The sequence below is a fragment of the Polyodon spathula genome, chromosome 4 (assembly GCF_017654505.1).
Source record: "Polyodon spathula isolate WHYD16114869_AA chromosome 4, ASM1765450v1, whole genome shotgun sequence".
NCBI classification, from domain to species: domain Eukaryota; kingdom Metazoa; phylum Chordata; class Actinopteri; order Acipenseriformes; family Polyodontidae; genus Polyodon; species Polyodon spathula.
This window is the reverse complement of record NC_054537.1, coordinates 89,569,145-89,597,081: the sequence shown is the minus strand read 5'-3', so window position 1 is coordinate 89,597,081 and position 27,937 is coordinate 89,569,145. Positions and strand designations below refer to the sequence as shown.

At 37.9% G+C, this 27,937-nt stretch overlaps 1 protein-coding gene across 1 annotated transcript in view; it reads right to left on the bottom strand.

The window, feature by feature from the left end:
* The window catches only part of LOC121315072 (histone deacetylase 9-like), a 215,985-nt gene that overhangs the window by 183,249 nt on the left and 4,799 nt on the right, over window positions 1-27,937 (bottom strand). The window contains exon 2 of the mRNA XM_041248968.1: window positions 15,139-15,304. Within this exon, the coding sequence (XP_041104902.1) occupies window positions 15,139-15,160 (22 nt within the window). The 5' untranslated portion in view covers window positions 15,161-15,304. The remainder of the gene's footprint in view (window positions 1-15,138; window positions 15,305-27,937) is intronic.

Genomic DNA, 27,937 nt, shown 5'->3' with positions numbered 1-27,937 from the left:
GAAACTCTGGCATCCCAATAAATCATGCTATTGGCTATCAGTCAAAACAACCCCCCCCCCCCACTCTGATACAATCAGCAGTGGTGTACATAACAGAGCGTCAGTCTTTGAACTTAATCTGATGCTCAACCGTGCATTGACAGGAACACACCAGGGAAGATGTGAGATAGTCAAAGTTAAAGAACAAACTACTCCTCTCCGGTGTGATAACTTAAAGATAAATCCAGTAACCTGGAAAAGGAACTTTACAGTACACAACAAAACCATGTGAAACTTCTGAGGTTACAAAATGAAATTCCCATCCCTAACGCTGAGCTAAAACAGACCACTACTTGTTTATTTGTTTCTTCAATTAGTTATCAGGGCCACGGAAGCAAAACAGAAGCATGAAACTTTGACCAAAAGTGTATACCACTGTGACAGGACACTAGATAAACTACCTCCTTGTCCCTATTTAAAAAGACAACTTCCGAGGTCTGTGACGAAAACACAATGATTCTTGATTGTAAATCTCCCTCCCGACCTGTGAGGGCGCTAAGCAGCAAGAACAGCCAGTCCGTGGACGGGCTGGTCAGACAGTTCTTTCAGCCTGGAAGGGGGCGAGACTTTGTTGGAATAATGCAATGACCTGGAAGGGAAACGACGTGGCAGCCACAGATTGGACAGGTGGTTGCACTCGTTTATCAAGGGTAAACAGCATAAAAGGGGACGGAGAATCGTAATCTGTTCCTTCACTTTGGTTTGTGTAAATAAACTGAGAAGGACTGTGAGAGTCCCAGTTCCTAGTTCATAAAAGTACTGTGAGTGTTTTGTTTGTTTGGTCTTGTTTCTCACATTACCAGACAGCTAGCACAGTTCCGGATCTGTCGCCTAGGGCAAGCACTAAGCCGGAACGGCACTTCATCAAGTCACTAAATAACCTGTATCACCCACCACGAGCACTACTGCACACACCCAGGACTGGTGACCCTGTATGTAGTATCGTGGGTCTGATATTGTGTATTAGTTGGGACTGCAATCCCGTTATTATTTACCCCGTGCAGTACACATTGTAGTGTATTGCCGGGGGATTATTGTTTTGGTCACCAGACCTGGAATAAAAACAAAGATTACTTTTCCAAACTGGATTACAAGGCTCTGTCTGTTTCATTACCACACTGCATCACTCCTGCACCTGTTCTCACTCAGCCATTTTGTCACAGGTCTCAAGTACCAATGAGAAACAGCATGATGTCCTATTCTACTTCCACTCAGTTATTTTAAGTTCATTATAAAAGCAGGCCAGCGAGTCTGTTAAAAATGAATTTGCCATTTTACAGAGCTGCTTTTAAATTCATACAGAGACTGAATCTACTCATAAATGAAAAGCAAGTACCTAATCATTTATATTGCAAGTTTAATTTACGAACCATATCTATGTTTTAAAACATTAAAGTTATCTATCAATTTGAAAGTAAAGAGTAGCATTATTCATCATGCTGCCTACTAGACATGTGAAAAGTCTAATGTATCTAAAGTATGGTAATAAGGCAGCAATATCACTTTTTTTGTTGAATATTACTTTTTGACTACAGCTACTCTACAGTATGGTGAAACCTATTTTCCCTGTTAAAGGAAATTATTTTCAGCATCTTTGTCTGTTGTTTATGTATTCATTTCAGCCACTTCAGTTTATATGTACAATTTGATTTGGCTGTCTGCAGTTTTAGTACCAGAGGTTGAAAAAATGAAAAGCCAAGCAACCTTTTAAACTTATGATCTGTTTTTTTAACGATTTGTTTTGTTTTATTGTAGTAACTGAATTGATTCAACTTCTGTATTTTATAAGACTGCAAAAGGCTACTTTGCAGTCTCATCAAACTATATATTTTCAATCAGGAAAAAAAAATAGTGATAAAAAACGATGTTACTGTTATACATGAATGTAATTAAAGCAAAAAGTTGACCCTCTGGTCTCACCACTCAAAGCCTCATGCCCAGTCATCTATTGCCAAAATGAGACAGACAGGGAGCTTACAACACACAACCCCCCTTCGAACCTGCTGCAAGGTGAACCGAGAAATGAAACAAGATCACATATTGTGTACGGGGAGTGTCGGGTAAGAATAAACAAAATGCTGATTGGCTGTAAAATAACAGCAGAAAGTTCCAGTCTTTAAATACAGCATACATTTTTATTGCGGATTCTCTTATTCTCTGGTAAAGGAAACTGCAACTGATTCAATTGTTTCATGTATTTTATGGATTTTTCTCCTACAATGATGCTTTAGAAAATCTGGACGACTTAAGTATCCCTTGTGATGTTCTCTTTTGCAATGAGTTTAAACACAGCTTGCATATTGACAATATAGCACTGTTAATCTTAGCTCTGTGAAATGATTCTTAACCACCACTTGCCTGCCCTCTAACCATCTCTGAGACCCTAACGTTAACTGCACGTTGCTTGCTGAACTTAAGGTAAAGTACTACTGCATGAGTTTAATACTCAATTAGCAAACTGGTTAATAAATGTACCCCTAGTTTTATCAATATCGTGACAGAAAGCCCTTATACATGTAATAAAAATTGTATATACAAGCTCGTTTTGATGGATAGAGAAACCAATTTGTTGCATACAGTAGTTTTTGGAAACATCACTAAAACTTCGGTTATGGTTGGCAATTGTGTTAAAATCAATCCAATTCCGACATAATTAACGTAGCCATTGAAATCTTCAGCACTGTTGGTTTCTAAATCTCATCACAGGTAATGTGCTAATCAGCTTCCTAAAACAATGCTCTGTGAACAAGCTAGTGTATCTTCATGAGTTAATGCATTAAAGCACCAATCCTGCCTTGCTAACGTTCTTTCCTAGCTGGACATATGATTATAAAAGTGCACCTTCTACAGTAAGTCACCTGGACTGTGCAACTACAAGAGCAAGTGCTCAATACGGTATGTTACACTGTAAAGTGTGCATCTTATATCTCACCGGCACATGACTTCTGATTATAAACAGAGTTTAAAAAAACTTTTCTTCGTCAAAGTGTGTTAAAGTGGTTTGATTGTTCATGCTGAGCTAGTAGTTAAATTATAATACTGTTTTATTTGTATGCTGTACTTAAGAACATAAGAAAGTTTAAAAACGAGAGGAAGCCATTCGGCCCATCTTGCTCGTTTGGTTGTTAGTAGCTTATTGATCCCAGAATCTCATCAAGCAGCTTCTTGAAGGATCCCAGGGTGTCAGCTTCAACAACATTACTGGGGAGTTGATTCCAGACCCTCACAATTCTGTGTGTAAAAAAGTGCCTCCTATTTTCTGTTCTGAATGCCCCTTTGTCTAATCTCCATTTGTGACCCCTGGTCCTTGTTTCTTTTTTCAGGTCAAAAAAGTCCCTTGGGTCGACATTGTCAATACCTTTTAGAATTTTGAATGCTTGAATTAGGTTGCCGCGTAGTCTTCTTTGTTCAAGACTGAACAGATTCAATTCTTTTAGCCTGTCTACATATGACATGCCTTTTAAGCCCGGAATGATTCTGGTCGCTCTTCTTTGCACTCTTTCTAGAGCAGCAATATCTTTTTTATAGCGAGGTGACCAGAACTGCACACAATATTCAAGATGAGGTCTTACTAGTGCATTGTACAGTTTTAACATTACTTCCCTTGATTTAAATTCAACACTTTTCACAATGTATCCGAGCATCTTGTTAGCCTTTTTTATAGCTTCCCCACATTGTCTAGATGAAGACATTTCTGAGTCAACAAAAACTCCTAGGTCTTTTTCATAGATTCCTTCTCCAATTTCAGTATCTCCCATATGATATTTATAATGTACATTTTTATTTCCTGCGTGCAGTACCTTACACTTTTCTCTATTAAATGTCATTTGCCATGTGTCTGCCCAGTTTTGAATCTTGTCTAGATCATTTTGAATGACCTTTGCTGCTGCAACAGTGTTTGCCACTCCTCCTATTTTTGTGTTGTCTGCAAATTTAACAAGTTTGCTTACTATACCAGAATCTAAATCATTAATGTAGATTAGGAATAGCAGAGGACCTAATACTGATCCCTGTGGTACACCACTGGTTACCACACTCCATTCTGAGGTTTTTCCTCTAATCAGTACTTTCTGTTTTCTACATGTTAACCACTCCCTAATCCATGTACATGCGTTTCCTTGAATCCCAACTGTGTTCAGTTTGAGAATTAATCTTTTGTGCGGGACTTTGTCAAAAGCTTTCTGGAAATCTAAATAAACCATGTCATATGCTTTGCAATTATCCATTATCGATGTTGCATCCTCAAAAAAATCAAGCAAGTTAGTTAGACACGATCTCCCTTTCCTAAAACCATGTTGACTGTCTCCCAGGACCCTGTTACCATATAGGTAATTTTCCATTTTGGATCTTATTATAGTTTCCATAAGTTTGCATATAATAGAAGTCAGGCTTACTGGTCTGTAGTTACCTGGTTCAGTTTTGTTTCCCTTTTTGTGGATCGGTATTACGTTTGCAATTTTCCAGTCTGTTGGTACCACCCCTGTGTCAAGAGAACTGCTGCATGATCTTGGTTAGCGGTTTGTAAATAACGTCTTTCATTTCTTTGAGTACCATTGGGAGGATCTCATCCGGCCCAGGGGATTTGTTTATTTTAAGAGCTCCTAGTCCCTTTAACACTTCTGCCTCGGTTATGCTAAAGTTATTTAAAACTTGATAGGAACTGGATGGCATGTGGGGCATGTTGTCCGTATCTTCCTTTGTAAAAACTTGTGAAAAGTAATCATTTAATATATTTGCTATTTTTTTTCTTCATCTACGATTTTGCCATTTTTATCTCTTAAACATTTAACCTCCTCTTTGAATGTTCTCTTGCTGTTGTAATATTGGAAAAACATTTTGGAATTGGTTTTAGCCCCCTTAGCAATGTTCATTTCTATTTCTCTCTTCGCCTTTCTAACTTCCTTTTTGACTTGCGTTTGCAGTTCCGTGTACTCTTTCTGTGTTCTTTCTTTTTGGTCCTTTTTTAATGCTCTGTAAAGTGCCTTTTTTTGCTGAATATTTTTTTTAATTGATCTATTAAGCCATTTTGGCCATTTAGTTTTACATTTAGATTTGTCTACTTTAGGGATGTAATTGTTTTTGTGCCTCTAGTACTACATTTTTGAAGAACAGCCATCCTTTTTCTGTGGGTGTTTTCTCTATTTTACTCCAATCTACTTCTGTTAGTCTCTGTTTCATACCTTCATAGTTTGCTTTTCTAAAATTGTAATTGTAGTTGCTGTAGGTTGCATTACCAGATTAAAAACGAAATGCTTCACTGACACATTGTTTAAACTGTGACATGCTTCTAGATACTGTCTTTAAGGTCGGTACACAGCAATATTTTTTTTTTCTCAATGATGTTCTATTATCAGTGTTCTCCAGTAAACATTACCTGTTTTACTGCCACTGTTTTAACCTCTGGCCATATCAAAGTTACAGATCACGTGCTTTTTAAATGTTCCTTGGCTTCTAACAATTACGCTTTATTGTTAGCTTATTGTTTATGTCTTGATGAGGTCACTGTTTAAAAAAGAAAGGCCAGAACATTTTAACCATTCTATATTTAAGAAGATATAATACATCTATCATTACCTTTACCTTAGCCAAAAAAAAATAACATGCTGAAAATGTTAGAATAAAGTTGATTTCTTCATGACTACTTTTTAAGCTGCTGTGTTGCACTTAAATGTGCAGGCACTTGACATGTGTGGGCTGCTAGCACTTTATACTGTCTAATCTTGTGCAGCTCACAGTAGTTGTTTTGTTTCGCTCCACTGTCTTTAAGACATTGTTATGAAATATCAATGTTTGTAGTCACAACTAGCTTACCAACCTTTTAATTAATGGTAATGGCAATTATATATATATATATATATATATATATATATATATATATATATATATATATATATATATATATATATATATATATTTGCATCATGAGCCATTCGAAAAAAAATCATAATACTGCAGCAGTGATGTCAAAATGGCATGTTCGGCTAGAAGATTATACTTTGAACTGACCTTTGAACCATATTTAACTCCTGTTAAATTTTAAGCGCTTTCAAACAAAACGTCTTGTTTTAAATCACTCGACAAAACCCGCAATTTATTGTTTTTAAACACTTTTAACAAATCTGTCTCTGAAGATTTACAATCATCCTCCACCAACGGCAGCACCAACCAAGCGAATGAGACAAATAGTCTACTAACAGCGACTAAAAAGTAAAATAAAGGGCTCCTGAGTGGCGCATCCAGTAAAGGCACTCCGTGTTGATGTGCCCTATAGCCTGGAGATCGCTAGTTTGAGTCAAGGCTATTCCACTGCTGACCATGGACGGGAGTTCATAGGGGGTGCTATACAATTGGCTGAGCATCGCCCGGGAGGGGAGGTTGGCCAAGGTGTCCTCGGCTTACGGTGTGCCAGCGACCTCTGTAGACTGGCCGGGCACCTGCAGGCCTGCCTGTAAGTTGTCCAGAGCTGTGATGTCCTCCAACACTGTAGCTCTGAGGTGGCTGCAGAGTGAAAAGCAGAGGACAGCTGACAGCACAAGTTTCGGAGGATGCATGTGTCCATCTTCATCTCTCCCAAGTCAGTGTGGGGGTGGCAGCGGTGATCCAGATTGAAATAAAAAAAATAACTGGGCTTTCCAAAGTGGGTAGAAAACAAGCAAAAATTACTGGTGAATCCAAATTTTAAAAAAAGAAATAAATAAAATAAAAATCATACCCCATTGAAACACCTTTTTCTTAAAAATACATTATTTTTTGCAGTTCATTATCTACCCAGTTGAATTCACCGTTTCTGAATTATCAATATTGACTTAATTTACATCAATTCACTTGAAATCGAATTTGAACCTTAACACTTAACTGTCTTCTTTAGTTTATGACATCACATAAAATTTAGACAGAATTATTTTCCTGTAACTCAATGAAGACCATCTATTATTTTTTCTCTCTCTCTCTCTCTCTCTCTATATATATATATATATATATATATATATATATATATAGATAGAGAGAGAGAGAGAGAGAGAGAGAGAGAGAGAGAGAGAGAGAGAGAGAGAGAGAGAGAGAGAGAGGAAATAAATCACATTTATTAAAAAGGTTGTTAAGCTAGTTGTGAACATTTAGCAACTTCATTATATTGCTTTACTCAAAGACGAAGAAGCTATCTGTTTTATTCTTCACTTGTTTGGTATTTTCCATTTCGCAATTTGAGTAAAATAATTTGCTCAAAGACTGAAATAACCTTTCATTTTGTTCTTTGATCACTTTTAAATGCTCATGTTGCTAAATGTTTATTTTTGTTGGTGACTGACCGAATCCTGACTATATATAGCTTCTGGATTACAAAGCTCTACGCACACAGAACACAAAGAAAATACAAAAAATTCCAATACCTCAGACAGTATCAATATTTTTTTATGTAAACACTATATGGTCAATATGCAGTTCTAAAAACAAACTGGGAACACACCATTTGATAGATCTGTAAATGTGGCTAAAACAATACAAGATGTGATAATTATTCAAACCAGATGCATAGTGTCCCCTTTGAACAAGCCACCATGTGTTTTTAATAATATCCAACCAAACTCATGTTTGAGTTATTATCATTTTGATAAGGTGTGGCGGTTTTTGATAAGGTTTTGTTTTAGGTTATTTTCAAGATCTTTAATGTCTTCATTGAAGACCATTTCCAGCTGAAACATTGTTTTTGAAGATTACATTTATTTGAGTATTTCTAAATGTAGCCCTATTGAGTGTTTAACCCTCCTATTATGTTCAGAATTTAGGCAGTCATTTCCAGAAATAATAATAATAATAATAATAATAATAATAATAATAATAATAATAATAATAATAATAATAATAATAAATTAAAGAAGTTTGTTTTATTCCTGCACACAAATCTACATAGATAAATGCCACGGGTCACAGTGACCCGAAGCATCTAATTTTTCATACATGACCTGTTCTAAAAAAAGATAAACATCTCAAAGGTTCTGTTTTCTGTGTATAAGTTCATGACCAAAACTTAGGAAAAGTCATAAAATATTATACAGAAAATAAAAAGAAAAATAGCATTTAAGTTAATTGAAACTAGTGTCGGGTCAAATAGACCCAAAACATAATAGAAGGGTTAATAGCTATGGATGATTATGGTTGCTGATACTTATCATGATGTCTCTCCACAATAGAGAGGAGACTGAAGTCATTTTCGCTTGAAAATGAAGTATCTTTCTGCACATGTACAAGTGGTAGTTTCAGGAAGAAGCAGCATGAATACTTTATAAGACTGCATTACCGTGAGGAACAATGGGTTCATTCATTAAAATATAATTCGTTAATCAGCTGTATAGACAGTCACTGGTTGACCCCTTGTCCACATCAATGTTCCGTTTACTGAAGTACCTAAAAGTGCTTAGCATAGCACCTGCATACCAAGCTGCAGTGAATGCTGAAGTCAGACTTTCCCTTACAGTAACCACGAATGTGAAGTAATGGTGCAGAATTGCTGCAGTGCTCTCACAGAGAACACAAGGCATCTCGGCAGGTAGCCTCAATGCTCCCCTCCTGTACTCTACTACAGGAGAGAATGAGACGCTAGCATCCACCGTACATGCCAGTCTGTCCAGCTAGTCGAACGGTTTATAACAGTGGACCAAAAGGACGCGTATTCCACATCCCTATTCGTCCAGCGCACAGGAAGTATCTTTGCTTCGCCTTTCAGGGGAGCGTCTTCGAGTTTTCTGTGCTGCCATTCGGCCTCTCCTTAGCCCCCTGCATGTTTTCAGATCCAAATGTGGCTTAGTGCCTTTCAGCTACACCCCAAGCATGACAGACACTGGCGGATGACCATGTCTCACCTATGATGGGAAGCCCTACGCTGGTGAAGGCAAGCCTCTCACCTGAGCAAAAGCGTAAGGATGGGAGTCAATCAATCAATCTCTATTTTATATAGCTCCTTTCATAGTGGACCACCATCACAAAGTGCTTTACAAAATAGTGAGGAACAATACAGAATCAGTTTATGCTGCGTGATGGAAGACCACCACAGAGAGACTTGCAGTAGTTGAGTCGAGAGGAGATGAATGCATGACAGACTATTTCTGCATCCATGAGGGAAAGGTAGGGATGGACCTTTGAGATGTTTCGGAGGTGGTAGAGGGGGGATTTAATTAGAGAAATTTGGGCATCAAAAGGAGAGGTTACTAACCAGAAGTACACCAAGGCTTTGTACAGTGAGGGAAGTCAGCAGCAGACAGTTACCAAGGTTCACAGAAGCAATATTGAGATTCTTGTGTTGATTTTTTGATCCTAGTAGAAGTAGTTCAGAGTGGTGAACTGGGCCGCGGACCTCCTATCCAGGGAGGGTCCTCACGCGTCAGAATGGACACTGCACCATCAGGTGGTACAGCGCACTTGGGAACACTTCGGGGAAGCCCGTCGATCTCTTTGGCACGGCACAGACGACCCATTGCCCCCAGTGGTTCTCCCTCCGCAGCTGCAGAAGTCCACTAGGCATCGACGCCCTAGCCCACGAGTGGCCCAAAGCGTTTGTGATACTACTGCACCCTGCCTTCTTCCAGAAGGTCATGAGAGACAAGGCGCAAGTTCACCTGGTGGCCCCAGATGGCCCAGGATATTCTGATTTTCAAACCTCTGCCAGCTGCTGCAGGGCCAGCCCTGGGAGATCCTGCTGCGCATGGATCTCCTCAGTTAGGTTCAAAGAACCCTATGGCACCCAGAACCGGGCAGACTCCAACTGTGGGTCTGACCACTGAACGGGACACGTATATGTAGTTGGGATGATGGTAGCAGGGTGTCACTACGTACAAACCCTGCTTTCCTCCCTAAGGTAATCACAGCCTTCCATATGAACCAGTCTGTGGAATTGGAGTCTTTCTATCCACCTCCGTTTGCTTCGGAGGAGAATAGGAGATTGAACTTCCTTTGCCTGGTGTGGGGCCTCACTGTCAGATATTTGTACTGAGGCTAGCTGGGCTATGCCACATACTTTCTCGAGGTTCTATTGCCTTAATGTGATAGATCCTTCCTTGCCTTCATTAGGTACGAGGGTCCTTGAGGTTGCAATCTCACACCGCTAATCTTGTGTTATGCGGTTCTGATGTGTCCCTCATCTGCTGCCTCTCCTTTTCCCTCATGACGGCTCTGGTATACTTTCCCATAAGTATGTTTTGGTGGTCATCTTCTCTTTCAGGGAACCAGAGTTACGGTAAGGAACCTAACGTTTGTAATAGAAGACCCTAATGTTCTCTTCACTGTGTACCATTGAAGTTAGTGTACCATAAAAACTGGTATGTAGGGAATTGTACACTGATTTTTTAATTCCTAATGAGTATTCAATGGAAAAACTAATTTGATTTCCCTGATGGAAAATTGATTGTTTCATTGATGTACAGCCACCCAAATTAGAGCGGTCTGGCGCTATATAATCATTTTCATAACAAAGCGGTAAATGTTCTTAATTTACTTCTTAAGTCAAGGTTTTGCCTAAAGAAAAAAGTACCAGAACGGTGTTCCGGCTCAACGGCACCATCCCAGGGGTACGCGAGACATGCCCTGTGGGTATACAAGACAAATTGTGTAATGCCGAACATTTTTAGGGTTTTTTTTGCATTTTCATAAGACTTGCCATACTCGGATAAAGCTTTAATTCCTGGTGTGAAGTGCCACGTGACGCTAGTTAGTTTCAGAAACAAAAAGAGAGGCTGTGTGGTGCAAGATAATCACACAGCTGTAGGACCCTTGGGTTCATCTCCCTGGTGCGCATGTTTATTGCAAACTTTGAAGAGGTACCAATGAGAATAAAGATGCACTGAAACAATGGCATACCCAGCTCTCACCACCAACCACCACACAGTGTGAATAATATATATTGCATTTAGGACTTTTGTTTTTTGTTTTTTATTAATTTCATTTTTCGGTGCAAATTTTTAGCTGTTTTCGAGCTTTATAGAAATTGCTTTTTATAAACTGAATGAAATTATTGTTTTCAGTTACTTTCCAAAATGCTTGGGCTGTTTGTTTCTGTCAAAATATGTATAGTATCTCAACAGTACTTCTTTCCTTTGTGGTCTTCCACAACTAAATCCTTATGGTCATGGGCACATTCTTCTGGGGTTTTTTTGTGTGTAGACATTTTTTTTACATTTTGCGATTCTGTTTTAAATCATTCCATATCTTAACTGTAATACATCTTAAATCCTGCGAATAAGCCTCCATTCCTACCTAATCTTGTTTTAAATCTCGCAAGCAGAGTCTCCAATAGAGATGTAGGAATGTGCTGCCACTCAGTAGTTGGGGTGGGTTTAAAGTATTTATAACAAATCAAGGATAGACACAAGTGAGGAAGGAGGGACATTGCCCAGCTGCACTGGGAAAGTGTGGCAAAGTGGTTTGCAGTGTGCAGGTTTACAGGTGATGCAATGCTTAAACAGATAAACAACAAAGTTCACGGTCCAAACAATTCTTTATTTGTTTTTAATCCAGGTCGTTTTGGTGACCATAAATAATAATCCCTAGCAATAGAGAGCAACGTGTACTACACATTTTAAACCACAGGGTACAGTCCTGAAATAATAAATGCAGTATAAATACACAAGGAGCACAAACACTATCACAAGTCCAGAGTGAGTGCTTTGGTGCAAGTGGTGAAAAACAATTTATACGTGAACAGTAGAGCAGTGCTGTTCGGGATAGTGCTGGCCTTTATCGACAGCTGCCGGAACATATTAGCCATAACATAATGACAAACATGTACATCCCCTTTTGTACCTTTGGTTAGCAAGTGCAATTGCTTTTCCTCCAATTGCACATCACCTCCCGTCTGAGGCAATGACTTGGAGTACTGTGGCTCCGCCCCCTTTCTAGATGGCCGACTTCCACCTTTCCCAGGAATGAATTGCCAGACCAGCCAGTCCAGGGCACACTGTTCCCTTTACATAGTGCCCTCACAGGTCAGGAGGGAGATTTACAACCAAGATTCACTCACAGAAATCTTTTTTTTGTTTGTTTCTTTTTTCGCAAATGGGAAAGTGGTGAAGTCAACGTGAACAGAGTAACGATTTCCAGTTTTTTTTCTGGTGTTTATTGGCTATAATCCGATTTTATTTATTTCTATCAGGGGTGTTTTATCGTTTTTTATTAGTTAAAACCAAAAATCAGATGCCCTACTTATATTATTACAGTCATTTATATTATATACATTATATTGTTTATGTGTATTATATGTGTATTATGAAAGCATATATTAACAATAACAACAAAATATAAACCTGTATGCTATGGGTACTCATAGAGTTGATCGGTCTGGAAGGGGGTACGTTTGGGAACTGCTGGCCTAAAACTTTTGCTAAGATTCGACTACCTATAACTGTAAGATATGCTGTAGTCGGAGTTAACGCTAAGAAGCAACTCCAATTACTAATCTCAAACAGCTTCATGTTTTCTGCACCTTAAACTCCTCAGACAATCAAAAACTGCTCTGGTATGACATTTAGAAAGAAAGTTGCAAGAACAATGAATACTTTATAGGAGTGCATTAAGATAAGGAGTAAGAAATAGGCCATTAGGTGCATCCTGGGTTTATTTATAGAAACAAAACGGTGTTCTGCTAGAAATACACAAAGCTTTACATTAATAGAGAACAGCCTTATGTTAAAGTGTTATTTAGTATAGCCCTGCACAGAGCAACTCAAAGTACCAATCAAATGGCATAGCACTGTGCAGTTACTGCAGCCACATTTCCCCTCCATCCTGTGGTTATTATTAGTTGGGCCACCTGCCCCAGCTCAAACACCTTTAGCTAACAGCAATCATTTATCTTCCAAAGCATTACACAGTGTGCAGTGTTCAGTGACACTGGTCAAGTTCCCATCAGAGCGAAAAAACAGACACATCTACATCTGCATGTCTACATAAGTACATAATAACTAAGTTGAACAAAATCATGCCTTAAGAGATAACACTGTTATAATTAAGACTATTAATATAATCCTTACCGTAAAATGCACATAAACAAATAACAATCTGATATTCTAACCAAAATGTGAGTACTACTGTTACTAATATGCAGCTCACTATCTCTGTGAGGAACTGTTTGAACTACAAACCTAATATTCTTATTATATATATATATATATATATATATATATATATATATTACTATATATATTAATATATATATACACACACACACACATACAGTACCAGTCAAACGTTTGAGTACACTTGTTGGAAACTAAGTTTTTTTACATAATTGACATGTTTTACATTGTATACGTTTCTGTAAATACTTGAAAATGAAAACACATGTTACAATATACAAAACAAAACATTAGGAGTATCAAAGCAATGTTCAAGAAAATTGAAAATTGTCTCTAAATCTTGGATTCTTCAAAATAGCCACCCTTTGCCTTAATAACAGCCTCACAAACACAAGGCATTCCGTAAACAAGTTCCAGCAGGAAATCATCCGACTTGTCTTCCCAGCTCTTCTGCAGCAATTCCCAGAGATGTAGGGCACTTGTGGGTAGCTTTGTTTTGACTCTTCTGTCCAATTCATCCCATACAAGTTCTATGGGATTGAGGTCTGGAGACTGGGCAGGCCAGGTCATTAGATTGAGTTGTCCTTCACTTTCCTTCTTCGCCAGATAGTTCCTGCACAACTTTGAGGTGTGTTTCGGGTCATTGTCTTGCTGAAGAATGAAGGACTGCCAAACTAGCCGTAATCCTGATGGAATGGCATGCCTCTGAAGTATGCTATGATAGCCATGCTGGTTGAGCTTGCCATGGACTTGGTAAAGATCACCAACTCTGTCACCAGCAAAGCAACCCCAGACCATGACACTGCTTCCTCCATGCTTGACAGTGGGAACCACACATGCAGAACTCATGCACTCACCCTCTCTGCGTCTTACGAATACTCTGCGGTTGGACCCAAATATTTCTAATTTTAACTCATCGGTCCATAAGACCGACTTCCACTCCTCAAACGTCCAGTTTCTGTGTTTTTTGGCCCAGGCAAGTCTCTTCCTCTTATTCTGCACTCTTTACAATGGTTTCTTTGCAGCAATTCTTCCAGTTAGGCCAGCTTCATGCAATCTCCTCTGAACAGCTGATGTTGAAACATCTGTACTTCTAGTAGTATTTAGCTGCTGAGCTTGTATTTCAGGGGAAGTTAAATCGCTGGTTTCACAGACTTTTGACTCGAATGAACTTGTTCTCCGATTCTGAGGTCACCTTTGGCCTGCCCGACCTTGTTCGGTCCTCATGAGTGCCAGTTTCTTCAAATCGTTTGATGGTCTTGGCTGCAGCAGTTACAGACACTTGCAAAGTTGTTGTGATTTGTCTTAAAGATTGACCTTCATTTCTAAAAGTAATTACAGACTGTCTTTTTTCTTTGCTTAACTGAGCGTATTTTGCCATTTTCTGCTCCCTTATATTCAGGAATGACAAACTTGTGCCTATGTTACCTATATTTATAGTAATCATGAACCTCACCTGTTTACAATAATTGGTGACAAAAGGTTAATTAGGTAACATGCTAGTGAAATCAAAGAACATCTAACAAAGACACTTTTATACTTAGGCCAGTGTTCAAGCACCATGTTATACACATTTCAGACTTCACTGACTTGGCTTTCAGACTGAAATCCCCTTGCTTTGGGTGACCATTTCATTGAAATTGACAAGATTTACATTTTTATTTAAAAATAAATTTTTTGAATGCAATTCACTTATGATTATCATCTTATATAAGTGCACGTATCATATAATTAAATATTAAGTGTTTATAGACAAGTTTATACAGTTAAAAGCATAGATAATCATGAAAAACCTGGTTTCAAGCAGATGTACTCAAACTTTTGACTGTTACTGTATATATATATACATACACACACATTGCCTAGCCAGACAGACTGAGTATATGCAAATTTAACATACTGGTGTCTTCATATTTATTGATTTTTTTTTTATTATTTTTTTTTCAAAAAACACGAGTTCTATGCTGGAGCCTGTAAGCCCACAAACCCTCAGCCCAACACAAACACAAAGATGGAATTAGGTAGAAAGAAAACTGACCTGAATGTGTTGGAGAACTCATCTCTGAATCTACCTCTGAAGCACCTACAGCAGCATGGGATTACCCTTCTGGAATGAGATGGTCCCAGCAATGTAGAGGCAGGACCCACAGCACATCTGTTCAATTCCAGGGACTGGGAAAGTGCTCAGACAAGCTACCAGACACCTGCAAACAAATCCAGATTCAAACAGTAATTAGGCTGTATACACAATTTGATGTCGGCAGAACAATGCAAGCTGAAACTCTGTTAGAAATGGGGTTTATTTGAGGGATGGAGGTTAACACAACCTTTTTTCAAAAATTGAATTAATCTACTTCAAATGAACAACCGTAACTAAAGTTATATTAGTAGCTTAATGAATACCTACATAGAAGACAACAGGTTAGAAAAAGAGAAATCAAATTTCTTATCTGTTTGTATTTTATTCATGAGTATCCAAGAAATCAACTCCCAGAGAAATGAATCTTCAACTTGCACACTGTTACCTGGTATTGAATTTTAGCCTACGGTCACTGGCAAGATGACACTTACAGACGTTTGCACACCCCCTCAAACCATGACCTTCAGTTCACAGAAATAACCTGGGGTTTCTGTAAGGCTGAGATGACCACATCTATCATTTACTGCACAAAAAATCTCCATGGAGATATTTGATGTACCATTTTTTTTTTTCTTTTTTTATATTTATTTATTTTAAGCAGAAGCACATCAACTTTGATTCAAGATCAGGATTGTGACTATATTCTTTTTTAAAATACAATTTACTAAACAATTTCAAAACTGTGGTAAAGATTGTTTATAGTCTTTAAAGAAAAAGAACAGCACATGATCCAGGAAGTCTCAAACCATTTTTGCCTGGTCTGATGGGAGAAACATCCTTCTTTCCCCAAATGTAACACGGCAACTGAGAGAAGTTCCTACAGTAACCCAATAAGCCTTTTTCTATGACAGCTAGCAATGAAACTAAATAAACATATTATACAACTTGTGCAAAGAGATCTATTATCAAGTAAACTTTTTCCAATTCAATGAAGCAATGTTTAAACAGATCTAATTTTGGAATCTATCTTGCACTCAATCACCTCCAGCAACAGAAGGTCTGTGCAAATTACACTCTTACAAATGATGCACCACTGCTTCATCTGAATTTATCTTCCAGTATTTCATTTACATAGTTATTTTTTTCCCATACATTGTATTTGTTATATAAACAAAATACTTCATCAACATTCCCATTCAAGTGCTGTGGTTATTTAACATGAGGATGACGGCAGGTCAACCCACAAGCGCCTGGCCTTCCACACCCATACAGTACTATGTTCATGCTGTATCCTCTATATCAAGCCTGGCACTCATAAGCAGTTCTAATTCTCTAAAAAATAAATAAACAGCACCTGGCAGTAAACATTTTAATAATTGAGAAGACAGGATATAAATCATAACATGATGCCATCACATTTGAATGACATCAATATCAGATTGAACACTGAGTATGAATTGAGTAGGAGAGTGTTAGTGCTAATTCAGGAGAAGGTTTCTACACAGGCTGTCAATTTTATCAGCAGCGCACTGAAGAATGAATCTTGTACTTTCACAACAGACAAAAATATATTGCCTCCATTCTTCAACTCTCCAGCTGGTCTCGCCTAAACAAATCCCACATCATTTAATGAATGTAAAATCATGGCTGCTTCTATGAGAGCTGATACATGACTACTTTCATACCATACTACTCAGCTGTGCAACTGGAATGACTACATAATGAAACTGACATAAGAGGAATCATTATTTTGTATAAAATACATTGGAGAAGAAATACAATGAAATACCAACGCCTAAATTAAACTATTTAGCTGTCGGAAGTGGAAATCAAACCCACAAATCCAGAGACTTAAATCTTAAGAAAGCCTATCACAGTGGCATGGACTTACATGAAGTCAAAACACAGTGAAAAAGAAATTCATATTTGATATACAACAGGGGCTATACCACAAAGTCTCAAAAATGCAGGAAACATGTCACAAAGATCATCACTGATTTACTAATGTTACCTCTTCAAGAAGAATAGAATGTGGACAGGACTTATTATGCAAATTCAGAAAATTGGTTCTAATTATATTTTCAACAACGAATGTGGCAGGTAAGTTGTATATGTACAAACTTTAGCAAATGAGTGCGAGTGAAACTAAAACAGTACAGTAACCCATACCCAGAGCATGGAAGGTCCCTTTCCTGTTAAGGGCCCTTGCTGAGTGCCATTCATAACCTGCAGCTCTGGAGCAGACAGGATGCTTCCCTTTAGAAACACAAATGTTGACACTGGTTGTTTACCAGTCTATTTCCTTCAAAACAACCAACATGTACTGTGGTATATTTGAGATTTACACAGCATCTGCAATATGACTAATTCTGAAATATTCAGCTTGTGGCATTTTTACATTGCAACCACAAGTCATTCCTTCATGTCACAGCTACTGTAAGGTCAATATTCTGGTAAATAAACAATATTTAGTATTACCAGAAAATGTGTCATAACATAACTGTTTGTTATTGCTGTTTGAGAATTCCCCTGTTTTCAAGATTCCAATTGAAACAGCATCACATGGAAAGTACTTTATTTTTGTAAACAAAATGTATAAAATCTTATACGGCTTTAATATAATAACAGTACTAACTCACTGCCTTTAAGATGCTTTGAGCTTGTCTGGAGAATTCTAAGTGCTTGGACTAAACCGCCTTCCTCATTCCATTCAAACCATATAAAAAAAAAAAGTATGACCTTTCAACTCTGGTTATCCCGCCTACTCTCTGTAACAAACATATTTAATTAAGAGTGAGAAGCAGTTGAAAAGTCACAGTCACATGATTTGAATGGAAGTGGAAGTCAGGGTCTGCCCTTCAGATACATCAGACAAGGTCAAAGCAAGTGCAAAGCCAAGTAAAGGCGGTAGAGAAAAACAATGATAACCCAATATAAATCACTAAGAATGATTGCAAACACCATACTAGAGTAAGGGATATGTAAACAAAAGCAATTCAAATGAGAGCTGAAGCTTTTTAACTTTCAGGTTTTTTTATCACTGAAATGGATGAAGCAGTGTTTATTAAGAATGTTAGCATTATTATTATTATTATTATTATTATTATTATTATTATTATTATTATTATTATTATTATTATTATTTATTTTATTTTTTTAAAGCATTTTATAGGCCACTAAAATGTGATTTATGTGGATCACAGACCACGCCTACCAAAAACAAGACCTTTTTGTACGATGTCACGTGTGACATATAAAAAGGGAACCAGTTCTCACTCTGTATGTCTGGCCTACAGGTTTTGAGAAAAAATAAATAAATAAACAAATAAAATTAAGAAGAAGAAAGAAAGAAGAAGAAGAAGAAGAAGAAGAAGAAGAAGAAGGAGAAGAAGAAGAAGAATTTGTGCATGTGTGGGGTGTTGCACGAACTCCAACATGTCAGGGCATCGGGTGCAGGCCTTTCCAGGGAAAAAAAGAGTGCCGTACTTCGCTCCAGGGTGTGGTTTGTACAAATCAAAAGAGAGGACCGCGAAATCCGTTCACCTAAAGAATAATGTCGTTATTTGCGCACTTTCGACAGTGATTATCTGGAGGGTGACTTACTTGAATATAGCATGGGATTTAAAAGCAAGCAACGAGTCAGGTTGAAGTAAGATGCCGTACCTTATAAACAGATCATTGAGGTTTAATAGGAAACCACCATGAACACAGAAACACACACACCTGTATGTAATGTTCGCAATTTATCGCCTTTGAAAATACTTCACAGCATCATGATCAGTGATCTGCTGTTCTGTGACAGTCTCTGGCCTGCGATCACAGACAAAATGACAAAAATGAGTATTATAGGTCGTAACAGATAATCGCTAAACTAATATAAACTCATTACAGAGTATAGATACTGAAGTGTATATTATTGGTAATCAAACACATTACAATTTTGGAAATTACACTCACCATGCAGCGTTGCCGATCCGCCACAGGTTTTGGAGGGTTCACAACTCTATTTCTTGTCGATCTCCATTTAATCGCTGCCTCTGTTGATCAGGAGGGATCCTGCTGCCAATTAAAAAATGTAGGGTTGTGGCCACTGTTCCCTAAAATTAATTAGGACTTCATCTTCTTCATCTTTGACTTCATCTTCTATGTTTTCAGCGGCAATCGCCATGTGCGTTTACCTTTTCGTATGTAACTTATGGTTTTCTTCCAGGCCAGCATGATTTTTGAGTGTGAGTGGCCATACACCACACAAAATCCATCACAGATTTGCTGTTTATTAATATTTTTTAACTGCATAAAAACTATTTTATTTCTATTGGTGAAATCTATTCAGAAATGTATTGATGTGTTTGACCTGCAAGATACACTTTATTTGAGTGTTGTAAGACCAACTTTTTGCAAACTCCTGTGTTTTCCCAACTCCTAATGCCTAGACCAGGGCTTCTCAAAAATTCTGAACATCTAACACTGGAAAACGTTTAAATCTAAACTATTAGCATCCTTATACTTTAAAATACAAGCAAGAAACCAAAAGTTCTTCAAAAGATGGAAAGGGGGCAAGTGGCAATATTGGTAATGCCAGTAAAAGCAGGGGCATCATTTGCTATAGGGCGGGGGGGGGGGGGGGGGCAGTTGCCCCTTTCAAACCTTCTATTTTCGACATTCACAGGAATGTGGTGCTTAATTAGCAGTTTATGTTAATAGGTTTCTATTTGATACAAAGTGCTTTTGTATACATCATGCTTTGTGAAAAGTTGGTAAAATGTATCAAATTCAAGGTTGTAAGGATGTTTCAAATCCGGCGATGTATTCGAATAGACGCCAGTCTAAAATAAAGAGTTAAACTGCATTATTACCCCTGGCTATTTTTGTAAAGCCCATGCTTGAGAATGATCTGAGAGTAGTTTAATGTCCCTAGCTGCTAATGTATTAAAAAAAAAATAATAATAATAATTAAAAATTTGTGTTTAATGTACTTAATTTTTAATAATGTGTTTAATTTACTTAACTCGGGACATCGAAATCTTGCAACAGAGCAACTCAGTTAGTATGAAAGCCTTTACCCACTACAAAAACAAGCGCTACAGTGAAAACAACGACCATAACGTTACACACTTTACTACTATAAAACAAGACTTACTGGAACAACATTTTCGAGTTTGTTATAAACCAGTGCTTTGCTTTAGAAATACTTGCACTGCACATTTTGTACAATTTATTTGATGTTGACAAAGGCAGTACACTATCTCATTGTAAGCTAGCCAATTACTGCCTGTTTTTTTCATTCATGATGCTATCTGGGACAGAGAATGTTCAATGTTGCCCCATTGGATGTGTTTTAAAAGCATTTTCCATTCCATCTTACTGTTGGCAGCCTTTTGTTTTCCCAGAGGATAAGTTGACTCATTTTATTCAGTCCCAAGGCACATGTCAGCACTTAGAAATGTTTTGATTCTTTCACACATTATTAGTGTATATGAAGATTTCAAAAAGCTGAATATTTCTCAGAACTGAAAATAACAAGTGATCATGTCCCTTCAAGTGGAAGGGCTAGGATTTGTACAAGTAATTTCCTCTGTGAGATTAAACCTTTTATTACAAATTATAACTATTTTTTATTCTGGTCACACTAACCTTCGAGATCTGTAGGCTGGCAAGAGGTCGGCTGTAGAAGCTTGCGAAGATAGAGGGCAAAATGGATGCAGCAAAGTACAGAGAAATCCTGGAGGAAAACCTGCTGAAGTCTGCAAGAGACCTGGGACTTGGGAGAAGATTCATCTTCCAGGAGGACAATGACCCCAAACATACAGCCAAAGCCACACTGGAGAGGCTTAAAAACAAAAAGGTCAATGTCCTGGAGTGGCCCAGTCAAAGTCCGGACCTCAATCCAATTGAGAATATGTGGAAAGAGTTGAAAATTGCTGTTCACCAAAGGTCCCCATCCAACTTGACGGAGCTTCAGCAATTTTGCAAAGAATGGGCAAAAATTGCAGTGTCCAGATGTGCAAAGCTGGTAGAGACTTATCCAAATAGACTCATGGCTGTAATTGCTGCCAAAGGTGCCTCTACCAAATATTAACTCAAGGGGCTGAATACCTATGCTATCAATTATTTTCTGTTTTGTATTTGTAATTAATTTAGAACAATTTGTAGATTTTATTTTTCACTTTATGGACTTTTTTTGTGTTGATCAGTGGCAAAAGCTCCTAATTAAATCCATTTTGATTCCATGTTGTAGCACAATAAAATGTGGAAAAGTCCAAAGGGGGTGAACACTGTAAATCTGACTAACTTTGGCCCTTACCATCAGAGTGAAGTTGTCAGCACACAGGTTCTAGAGGCACATCATGCCACAATCAAAAGAAATTCCTGAAGACCCACGGGAAAAAAAGTTGTTGATGCCTAGTCTGGAAAGGGTTACAAAGCAATGTCTAAGGCTCCAGAGCTCCACCAAACCAGTCAGAGCAATATTGTCCAAATGGAGAAAGTTTTGGACAGTAGTGAATCTTCCCAGGATTGGCCGTCCTGCCAAAATCTCTCCAAGAGCAAGGCGTAAAATCATCCAATAGGTGGTCACAAAGAACCCTACAACAACATCCAGGGATCTAAAGGCTTCTACCACCTCAGCTAAGGTCAGTGCTCATGACTCCATCACCAGAAAGACACTGGACAAAATGGGATTCATGGCAGAGTAGCATGACCGAAGCACTGCTCACTAAGAACATAAATGCTCATCTCAAGTTTGCCAACAAAGCAACTGGATGATCCTCAAGAGTTCTGGAATAATGTTCTATGGACAGATGAGTCAAAAGTGGAACATTTTGTCTAACATGGTCCCCGTTATGTCTGGTGAAAACCAAACACTGCATTCCACAATAAGGACCTCATACCAACGGTCAAGCATGGTGGTGGTAGTGTCATGATTTGGGGATGCTTTGCTGCATCAGGACCTGGACAACTTGCCATCATTGAAACAACCATGATTTCTGCTCTGTATCAGAGAATGTTAGGCCACCCGTCCGTGAGCTGAAGCTGAAGCATAGCTGGGTCATGCAGCAAGACAATGATCCAAAATACACAAGCAAGTCTACATCAGAATGGTTGAAGAACAAGAAATTTAAAGTTTTGGAATGGCCTAGTCAAAGTCCAGACCTAAAATCCATTAAGATGTTTTGGCAGGACCTGAAACGAGCAGTTTATGCTTAAAAAACCTACAAATGTCACTGAATTGAAGCAGTTGTGCATGAAGGAGTGGGCCAACATTCCTCCACAGCACTGTGGGAGACTGACCAATAACTATAGGAAGTGTTTGGTTGCAGTTATTGCTGCTAAAGGTGGCGTAACCAGTTAGAGTGTGCACTCCCTCTAAGATGGCCAACTTCCAGTTTCCACCAGCCAATAAGTCTGCCAGTCTAGGAGGAACCATACTACCCACCTTACACAGCGCCTTTTCTGGGAGGGAGACTTTTTGAATATATGACCATCTCCAAATTGTTAACTGTTTAATTAATTTGGAGACAGTCATATTATGCACATGTTTTAGCTAGAGGGGGGATTTTAACCCCATCCATGTTGTACAAAAATTAAGAACAAAACAACATTCAAGCAAAGACAGTACCTTTAAATAATAATACCACAAATACAAAATAACACAAAACATAAAGTACACATAGGGGATGGGGGTACCCCGTCACACTCGTGCACACAATTTACTATCGTCTGGCCATGAGATACCTATCTAGTGTGCACGACTAACTACCTTGTCCAAATGAGATATTATACATTTCTGAAATAGTAAGTTGTGAGCACAAGATAGGTATCTCATGGCCAAAAGCTAGTAAATCATGTGCACTAGATATTGTCTCATGGCCACGAGATAGTAAGACGTGCAGAAAAGATATATATTTTTTCTCTCATGCCTCCTCCTGAGCTCCATAGAATAGAGCTATAAGGTGAGTTTAATTTATATTCACACAAACATTGATAGTTTAGGTATTTTAGTCCTTTTTGTTGAGAAGCTATAGTCTGCATTTACATTTGCCTTGTAACAGTGGTAATAGATTTGGAGAGTTGATACTGATTTTTGGATTAACTGTAAATGCAAAACTGGCTTTCAGTCTTGTAAGTGGACATTTTAAAGACATTTAAAAAAACAGATGCTTATTAAGTGACACCAGTATTGCTTATGACGTTAGCTCTTATTAAAATACTGAGAGTGTGCACTGGATTCTGAAGAATTTCAAAATAATCAGTTAAGACAGGCTTGGTAAGCTCTCCCTCACCTTTGGAAAACCACAATTGGAGAAAAACTGTTGTTGTGTGGAGTGCACCTATGGTACTCTACGAAGTTTGTGAAATTTTATAGACATGAGTTAAGCCAAGATGACATGCCACCTGTGCTTCATCCTCCACAGTGTATCTTCAATAGTAGTCATGCAGCACCACCAGTAATGTGAACCATCAAGAGGGCTCTGGAATTGACCTTCTGGGATGGACTTCCAACCATCTTGGACAGGCAGGTTCAGTGTTTATGACCTAGTAAAAATGCTGGTGATCCCATATTGTATTGCATTTGAGGATGCAAAGCTCATTCACACATCTCAGCATTTTCTCACATGTTAACTGATGAACAGTACATCATATAACCAAACTAAAAGGATCATGTTGCCTCAGTTCAGGGGTCATGAAGAAGAGTTAGATTTTTTTTGAGAAATGTTTCAAGCTTTTTTTTTTTTTTTTTTTTTTTTTTAAATCAGTCTTCAAGTTAAGTCCCAAATCTTGCAATACGTTTTGCATATATTTATTCTAAGCTTAACAAGAAAGTTATTAAAATATAGCAAGTTTTCAGATGATTGTCAATTAATCAATAAACATATGAGGTTTATGAATACATCCTAAAGATTCTGTCATTTCTATCAAATTAAATAATCAAAGAGAAACTGTTTTCAGAATATCTTGTACACGCATTACAGATAATGTTTTTATAGCTGATTTTTGACTCCACTATAATTCTTTAAGGTTTTATCAACCCATTTATCATGCCTCAACACTGTAACCTTGACAGAAGGACTCCTCTCTCCTAATTTTTCCTATGTTAACAATAAGTAGACCTAGTTTCCTGCAGTATAAAATGTAAGAGTAAGGTTCAGATGGGGTTCTATTGCCTAGTATGGAAAACAAAAATATCAACAGCAACATAGAGATGCTAATGAGAGGTATTTACGTGTTTTACACAACTAAATCTACCTAATCTAAAGTGTAATAAACAGTGAGAAATTAACAGAGCCTTTGTTAGCAGCATATTTTTTTCCTGAAAAGTTTTTTCAATACATAGAATAAACAACTTTTAAATACCTAAAAACCTTTGTGTTACATTCCTGAGTTTGTTTATTTCATGTTAGATATAAAAACATGTACACACAAAACTTTGAAGTAGATGACCTTGTGCTATTCCAAGGTATGTCTTAATGCTCTCAGTGCCCTCTTCTGTCAAGAAACGGTGCTTTCCAGTGTGACTTACCCTGCATCTGTTTTCTCCTCCTTCCCTGTTCATTATTCTTTTTTGAGACTAAAGAAAAAGCCTGGTGAGTTTATAATCTCCTTTCTAACTTTTACAAAAATGTTAGACTCAGCAGCATCTGTGTTTACCATTAAATGTAAAGGCACATTTTTTAAATGAAAATAGAGGTCGCACTGCAAGTTTTTTTTTGCCACCTAAACCCACCTATTTTCACAGGGGAAGGTTAATTTCTCCTAAATGTTTTGAGACACCTGCGTATGACTGAACTGAAACAGCAATTGATTTTCAGGCTCCTCAACAAGCCAATTAGTCACATTTCAATAGTCTGGACTTCCATTTCACTGGAAAACAGTGAGGAAGCGCACATGTCGTTGCAACAATGGGAAAAAAAGAAAGGAAAAAGAAATTCTCTTAGCCACCCAAGTTGAGCTTTTGCTCGATAAGATTTTATCCCATGAAACTGTTATTTCCGGTAAAAGGTCCAGAGCCACTGCTAAATTTATAATATGGATGGATGTAACCGAAAAAATAACCTCTTCCATAATAAGGTCAATTACAGAAGACCAAAAAAAGATTCTGGGACCTAAAGTGAACAGCAGCAGTTGTGATGCATAGTTCGCTCCCTAGTCTCTGCAAGTTGCTTTGGATAACTGTCTGCTAAATGACTAAAGAAATTATAATAATAATAATAATAATAATAATAATAATAATAATAATAATAATAATAATACAGCGTGCCTATAAAAAAAAAGCAACACTCCTCAATTGTGAAAAATCATAATAAAAATGTTTGTTTTCGAATGGTCATTTGTTAATTATGTATTTAATATATTCTAAAATTAGCCAGCCTCCACTTAGAAGCCCCTGTTGGAGTTTTCTGAAAAGGCACTGTTCTCCAGGATAAATGAATCGTGGCATGAGCCAGGGTATTGGCAACTATATCAATGCTAATATATTAAGCATCACTTAAAACTTGCATAGTTAAAGAATTATGATATTTTCTGTTTTGAAAAGCCATTTCATTCACTGAATCTGGGATATTGCAATTTATTACACCTAGCACATTTGGGAAGCCAGAATACTGATAAAATGTGTGTTTTGCTCTATTTTTTTCCACATCCCCAATTGAAAATCTTATATACTCTCTTGCCCTAAGGAAAGATGCACCTGTGGCATCAACCAGTATCTTTGACATAGAAGAGTGACAAATGCCAGATGTGTCTGTTGTCTGGGTAGCACCCGTTGCATAAAAATGAAGAACTGTTGTAACCTTTACACGTACAGGTATGCATTGACAATGAGATGTTTGTGATTCTAAATCAGACTTAAGCAGATCACACAGCTGTTATAATGCCTATATCCAATCTGTATCTACACAGAACTTGTATTGGAGTTAGATCTAAAAATTTCTGACGGGGACAAACTATTCTGGGTTTAGGGTAGGGTCCTTTTCTTCTCCTCCCTTCCCTCTTATGCTGTAGCTGGAGAATTAGAAGCGCTTTGATACCCTTCATTGTCCATTACACCTCAGTAGCCCTGTCAGTGGTCACAGGGTAAATAAGACACAAGAGGAGGCATGTCTTAATTTTCACCTCTATTTTGTTGTACTAAGTGATCAAATTAGTATTTTGCACCCTTTGAAAACAAAACGTTAATTGCAAAATATAACAAATTACGGATTTCAATTACTTAACAATCTGTAATGCGAGTGTATTTTCAAAAAAGCGCAAATCCTAAATGCCATTGCGCAACTTATTTATACAGTAAAGACCAAGGGGGTTACTGATTGTTAGAATCACCCACCCCTCTTCTGAACTGCGCTCATTAGTATGCACGTGGGATGCAATGAGGAAATTCCCATGGAGGCAGCTACTTAAAGCAGTTGCTGTGCGTGGACGTGAGAGAGAAATGGGGAACAAGGAAGGACAAGCGGATTTACGTGCGGGTGCTGTGAGTCAGTACTAGATTGTAGGACTACAAAGTGAGAGCTGGAAGCACGGGTAGAAAAGCCTTTTGCCCAAGCGACAGTGAGACCAAGATAGTTGTGAACAGTGCGGAGTTACTGGACTTCTTCAGCAGTGATGTGATGTTGGTCACTGAGCGTGGAGCCAGGCTGTGAGAACTACATTGAAAACGGTCTGTGACACTTTTTTGAGTCTGATTCACCCGAAACAAGAGAAAGGGGTCCCTCCCCCTCACCTGTTTTAGATTCTACTCCTCCCCTCCTCATTTTACCTGGTCTTACTTATTGGAACTTTATTACTGGACTGGTATATTTGAATTTAATAAAAACTTGCTGTGTTTTCAATTAATTGTAAACCTTGCTAGTCGTTCCTTTTCGTGAATTTTTATGTGCATGCATGTGGATGAGTGGCTGTTTAGAAAAGGGAATTAGCTTTTAAACCGGGGTGGGTTAATTTATTCTGTGGTGTGTGTGGGTTCTTTGGCACTTGGCACATACTAATTGTGGTCCCTGCCTAATTTATACCGCATGATTATTTTACAGTGATTTGAGATTCTTTATATTTATTTGGAATTCCCCTGTGTGGCACTTTTATGCAAGTTTGTACATGTTATTGATTTATTGATTCTTTGTTTTAGTTTGAATGTGCACACTATTGGTCTGGGCCATCTGCTGCTGGGGTCCCAGGGGCTGTCCCTCATATTTTGTAACTGCCCTCTGGAGTATCTATTTTCTTCCAACCCACTCTGGTCGTTGTTCCTGTGTAGGGACTTCTTACCAGACTTTCCTGGTAATCAAAGGTGGTGGCCGCTTTTCACACTACCAGGTTCACATACCCATATACAAAGTCCAGTGAGTCTACAGTTTAGACTGTTTTACCTGCTCCTGCACTGTAACCAGTGGGGAGTATTGGTTTACTACAATACGACTTTGGAAAATAGTTTGCCGCTTATCTTGTGACGCAAAGGTGTTTTGCAACCAATTTTTAAAAATCTGGCCCTATATGTTATTGTAAGGCTTGCTACTATTCCATTTGTATTTATTTGCAAAAAATTAACAATTAATATCAATGTTTATTTTAGAAAGAATGTACCCGGTGTGTGATTGGGGGCGGGGGTATCTTTATTTTCAATTCAAGCAGATAATTGGTGAAATCAACTTTTATGCTTTTTTTTTAAAATAAAGACTTTTTATGCCATTGCGAAACGTCTCATTCAACATGCAACAAAACCATGGTTACCACAATTCTAATTGAAATAACATTTGGTCACAGC